Source organism: Arachis hypogaea, chromosome 17 (assembly GCF_003086295.3).
Source record: "Arachis hypogaea cultivar Tifrunner chromosome 17, arahy.Tifrunner.gnm2.J5K5, whole genome shotgun sequence".
Classification (NCBI taxonomy): Eukaryota; Viridiplantae; Streptophyta; class Magnoliopsida; order Fabales; family Fabaceae; genus Arachis; species Arachis hypogaea.
Window position 1 is genome coordinate 30,802,545 of NC_092052.1, and position 6,000 is coordinate 30,808,544.

Sequence of the window (6,000 nt, forward strand, 5' to 3'; positions counted from 1 at the left end):
ATGGTCTATCATAGAGTCCTTTTTTTGCACACACTCCACCTCTCTTATAAATGAATATTTGATAGTGATACCTGGTAAATGTTACTCGTTTGATTTCAAAATAATTGTGAATTTGGGAAATGTAACAGTGTGGTACATTAGAAAATTAAATTTTAGCACCTGTGGGTCAGTTATACTACTTTTCCTTGTCACTATCACATTAGCATGGTTAATATCACATAGCAAATGTGTATGCAGAATCATATCACATCTCATGATTGGGAAGGGAGAACTCATTTATTGGCTGGATAATATTTTTGCCAGGAACATTTCTTTTTATACATGGGCATTTTTTTACCATCCTTCATATGATCCACCAATGTCCATTTCTTATTCACCTTTCATGAACAACCCATCATTGTTTGTCGTATATTCTTCACCAGATGTTCGGTGTCCAGACAACTGAATGCATTTTTGCAACTGCAGACATAAAGGCATAATGTTTGGGTAAGCACTGAATTTATGATTTATTAATCTTATCCAAGGATAACCTGTAGCTAATTAACTACATAGATTCTATTTAGCCAACTCATTGACATTATCATTGTATGAAATACTCAACTCCTGATTCAATTTGCAGTTAAAAGGAGGAAAATGTCTTCATGTTAATGCTTCCTTTCAAGTTCATCGATAGGTGATACATTATAACACTCTTTGATGGTTTTGAGGCTAGAAAGATACTTAAAATTATATTGCATACATTGAAAATAGCCTTGCAAAACAATGCTAGTATCACTAATTTCATGTACAAAAGTAGAACTAATTGAACAAAGACTTATGCAACCCTGTTATTATTTAGGAGGAGATATATCTATAAATAACAAACGGACCACAACCCCCACCCCTACTCCAACCCGAACCCCCCTCCAAACAAAAAATAAAAAGACTTATTGAAGACTTAAGCATCTACAAAGTATTACTGATAAGAGAGTAATCATAACCGAATACTAATTATAAGCCTAGGCGAAAGAAGTCGATTATTTTACAGACATTGAAAACATAACTTAATTTGAAGTTGTTTGCTACTTTATATTATTATACAATCAAGTATTAGAAGGTATAAAACCTGAAATGAGTGAGACTCTACAGATTTCAAAGTCAATATTTCATAGAGTAAATTTTAATAGTAAAATGTGAATCCTAAAATTACACCGTCGGTAATCTAATATGAATCAAAATCACTTCAGGTCGGTCAAAAACATTTAAATAGTTCAGTTAACATTATACTTGAATGATGAAGTATTTAAAAGCAAATCAAACTTGAAATGATTACAATACCCATTATGCTGGGAATGCAATGTCCGCACTATAATTGCATGTAAAAGTAGAACCAATTTCACATACTCAAAAATGATATCCAAGGCAGTGATCATCTAGGCTTTGGTAATGTAGCTAGATGGTGTACCTTCAATGCTATCACCGTCTTGTGTCATAAGGAAAAGGTATTTGAACATTAACCCCTATAACATATCTGTACTAAAAATTTATGGGTTGGAGAAATATTTCATCATACCCTAAAATGTAACTATTGCAAAAAGTGTTTTAGTCATTCACATGGAAACCCAAAATAAGTTTCTACCAAATAATTTAGTATCTTAAAAAATTAATCAATATAATTTTATAGAATAACATCATAATAGTTTATTTTCCGTGGACCTATAAAGCAATAATAGTACTAATGAAAGAGAAAAACGTTATGAAAAAATTTAACTTCATATAAGTATACCTCAACTTTAAGTCTAAATCAGATGTCCACAACATTTCTGAAAACTTCCTTGAAAACAACACTGTTTATTTCATTGTCCTCATGTCCATCATGACAATTAGAATCTTGAGCCCATTCTTATTTGTGACCCTGGACACCGCAACATACAGTTGACCATGTGTAAAAACTAGTTTCTTTAGGATGAGACCAACCTTTGCTAATGATTGACCCTGACTTTTGTAACTGTCATTGCATACGATATCATTATAGGAAATTGTCTACGTTGGAAATTAAATGGTATCCTGCGGTCAGATGGAGATAGGGTCATCTTTAGGATAAAAATCTTTTGGTTGCTGGCAGTTCCTGATAGCCTTCTTGCTTCTATTATGTGCTTTCCAAGCTTAGTTAAAACTAACCTTGTCCCGTTGCATAAACCACCTTAGTGATCAATATTCCTAAGTAACATAATAGGTGTACCCACCTTGAGAGTTAGCTCATGACTTGGCACACCAGAACATTTTATGATGTTTAAGAACTCTGGTGTATGAATTGAAGCCATAATGTCATTATTGGTTTCGGTTTGGCATGCTTTATCAGAACTGAAGTATGTATATGATTTAACTGGATTGAGACTCATCATGTAGTTGTTAACTTCGTCAACAATATGTAGTGTTGGTGCAAGAATGGCTCATTCCTCTAGTGATCCTTGATTTGAATTTGAATTGCTCACATATTCTGGATAGATTGCTTTACAAATGGAAACTATAAGATCATCCCAATCACTAATGAGGATATCATTGGGGATAAAAAATTTTTCAACTCCATCCTTATCTATACCGCATTTTCCATCACCTATTGCTAGTATCCAGTCAGCAAACTCTTTTAGACTATTTTTTTCTTCAGTAGTATGGTCAGCTCTTAATCTCATATTTTTCGTGAGTGTTAATAGTTTACAACCATCCCAGATGTAGGATAAATTAATGGTAGCATTTACAATATCTTCCCCGCTTCCTTTAGGTATCATAGGTAGTATTTGTCTAAAATCACCTCCAAAAACCATTGTCTTCCCTCCAAACAGTTGTTCTTGACTATCATTGTTGCTAAACCTCAAGATATCTCGCATTGTTTTATCCAGTACTTCAATACAATGTCTGTTTACCATGGGAGCTTCATCCCTTATAATGAGTTTTGCCTTTATTATCAACTCTGCCAAAGAACTTCCTTGTTTGATGTTGCATGTTGAAAACTCATCAAGATTTAATGGAATTGCAAATCGTGAATGTGCTGTCCTGTCACCTGGTAATAATAACGATGCCATGCCACTTGATGCAACAGTCAATACAATTTGACCCCTAGATCTTAGGGCAGAAGATAAAGTCTTCCAAACAAATGTTTTACCAATTCCACCATATCCATATAAGAAGAAAACACCACCTTTACCACTGTCAACAGCTTCCATTATTGTCTTATACACTGCACTCTGTTCATTAGTTAACTGTTGCAAATAAGCAGCGTGCTCAACAGCTAATTTTTTCCTATCATATCAAAGCTCATTAGTTATAAGACGATTTATCCCACTTGACATCAACTGGTGGAAAGATGTGTCCATATCAGGATATGGCATGGATGCGTAATCTCTTAGGCTCTTGTTATAACTCTTCAATTTATTTTCAATATCTATAAGAGTTAAATCCTTCGCCTCTTCTTCCGCTAGTTGTAGAGCTGTACATAATAGAAATCATTAGGCTAATTTGACTTGTAGTAAAAGAAAACTATTCAAGTGTGTCTATATGAAATAAAAATGTAAGGCTAGTAAGTGAGATATACAGGTTAGGATGCCATGAAACTACACCTAAATTGAAACCAAAATTGATTTCTTCTAAATTTATTACAATGTCTATAGAAAAATAATATCTATATTGATTTATTATCAATATTTTTAACTTTATCATATACATATCCAATGGATGGTAAAGATGTTGACAATATACATGTAATATACTGTTTCTTTAGTAGATAGTTGTTTTATAATAAAAACTTTGTAATTGTCTTCTCATGCTATACAATTTTTCTGTTCAATTAATCAATAACTTATTTTAAATACAAATCTCAATTCTATATTCATCCATGTAACTCAACTTCATAGCATGTGAAGAATACACCACTATTTTTGAATAACTTATCTTATCAACTATTCAAAATTAAATGAAAGGGGAGTCTCCTGGCATGTGTTAAACAAATTGCTCCATGAATATATATATAACTAATCAATCTCAAAATATATGTAATCACAAAAATCAAAACCTATACTGTAGAAATAGTACCGGTTATCTTCACTTGTACTGTAGAAATAGTAGAATCTTTAGCTATAAAAGGAGGCCTTGTTCTCATTGTGAGGCACCCTTCAGTTTTACATAATATAGAGAGAAGTTAGAGAGAGAAGCTCTGAGAGTTCCCTTGTAAGCTCTCCAGCTCTTCTTCTTCCCTCTTCTTTCCTTTTCAATCTCAATCCTTCAATAAAAGTTTGATCTAGTTCTTTAATTTCGTGTTCTTCATTTTACATTTCCTGCATCTGCATTTGCATATGCGTGCGGACTACCACCGCATCTAACATCATACTAACTTGCATATGCGTGTAGACTACCGATGCATCTAACTTCATATCTACTTTCTTGTTCTTGCATCTCATACTGCATTGTTACTGACTTTTACTTTCTCGCCTTCTTCCTCTTTCTCTCCTTGATCCGCACCGGGACATCTGGTATCAGAGCCTGATGGAGAAGTAGGAATATTAATATTATCATTAAACTATCTCTGAGGTTCATGGATCTGGGAATTTACTGTTCATATTCTTATTTACTGTTCATGTACATAAGAAAATAATGCTTTAAATCTGGAAGTACATGCTGTTTAATCTTACCACTCAAAGAGACTATAGCAGTAAGACCCTGTCATTTAGGCAGTAAGGCTAATTTGACGATGTCCTTGAAAGTGATAAGATCCAAACGTAAGAACCCTTGGTGGCTATGGATTTAAAGGATTTCAAAAAAAAAAAAGAGTTAAAAACTCCAGATTCAAAAATTTGAGTGATAGTTTAGTGATAATATACATGTTCTTACTGAACCAAAGGAGGGCAATGATATCAGATTTTATGAAAATATGTCTAAACTCTTCCGCTCTCTTTCTAGACGTCTTTCCTTTTCTTCTCCATCTTCCTCCTCCACCTCTCCAACCCATTCCTCCTCCAATCCCCTCACTGAGAAAGTTACTCGTCCTGAGGAACTCTCTCCCAAACATTACATCTTTGAAGAAGAAGTCTGTTTCGAAGATATCAATCAAGCCATTGACAATTGGGAAATACCCAAAATCCCCCAAGATGAATTATACGTCCCTGACGATGACAAAAGAAAATCAGACTATATCATCAAAACCGTTGAAAACAACATTCCTTTGGGACCAGAGTCCGGTGAGGAATTCCATCTTTTGACCAAACAATCTGTCAGAGAACATGCCCGTCACTACAGATATCTTCACATAGGGTGTGTCCAAGTTGCTGTCAAACCTCTCATCCAAGAAGGTTTGAATGCTTCTATTCTCATGTGTCTTAGAGATATTAGACACAATGACTTCCAAGACTCCCTTATTGGAACAGTTGAAACAAGTATAGGACACGGTCCAGTTTACTTCAACTGTTTCCCAAATAAAACGGTCAGCTTGTTAGACATTAACATTCTTGACTCTCTTTTCCTAAACATCCAAATTCATGGTCTTAACATGAAGGAAGGATCCATTCCAGCTGCTTTAATATATAGGATTCAATACAAAGTCATGAACACTTGTAATTCTAGAGTCCTTCTTAAATCCCAAGATCGTGAAACTACTTTGTTTGTCACTGACATGACAAAGGCCAACGTCATGATCCCAAGGCTCATAAGGTGGGATGAAATTGATCTCCCCCAATCATGGTCTATTGACAGAGCTATACCAACACAACCTAGACAAGCACCTCTCTTACTAGAAATAAAACAGGATGAATCAGAAAAAGTATAGATTTTCTTTGACAGACGAAACTCTTTTTCCTTCAGGTCAGAAGCAGGAACATCCAATGATTTTGCTTTGGCAAGAAGGTCTTTTCCGTTACTTCTCAATCTCAGTTTTCAAAAATCTCAAAACCCGTACATTCTGAAATTAATATTTCGGGATTTGAAAATAATTCAAACATTTCTCAAGCAGTTTATCAAACCGAGGATAGACAC

The 6,000-nt window shown here is 34.3% G+C and overlaps 1 protein-coding gene across 1 annotated transcript; it reads right to left on the reverse strand.

Moving 5' to 3' along the window:
- Positions 1–2,432: 2,432 nt before the first annotated feature.
- On the reverse strand, positions 2,433–3,203 carry LOC140180556 (uncharacterized). Its single transcript, XM_072221781.1, has one exon. The coding sequence runs from the start codon at positions 3,201–3,203 to the stop codon at positions 2,433–2,435; it is 771 nt and encodes a 256-aa protein (XP_072077882.1).
- Positions 3,204–6,000: the final 2,797 nt, after the last annotated feature.

Bases quoted from the DNA above. Each gene is read 5' to 3' on its own strand.
- LOC140180556 (XM_072221781.1), bottom strand. From the start codon at position 3,203: ATGGAAGCTGTTGACAGTGGTAAAGGTGGTGTTTTCTTCTTATATGGA.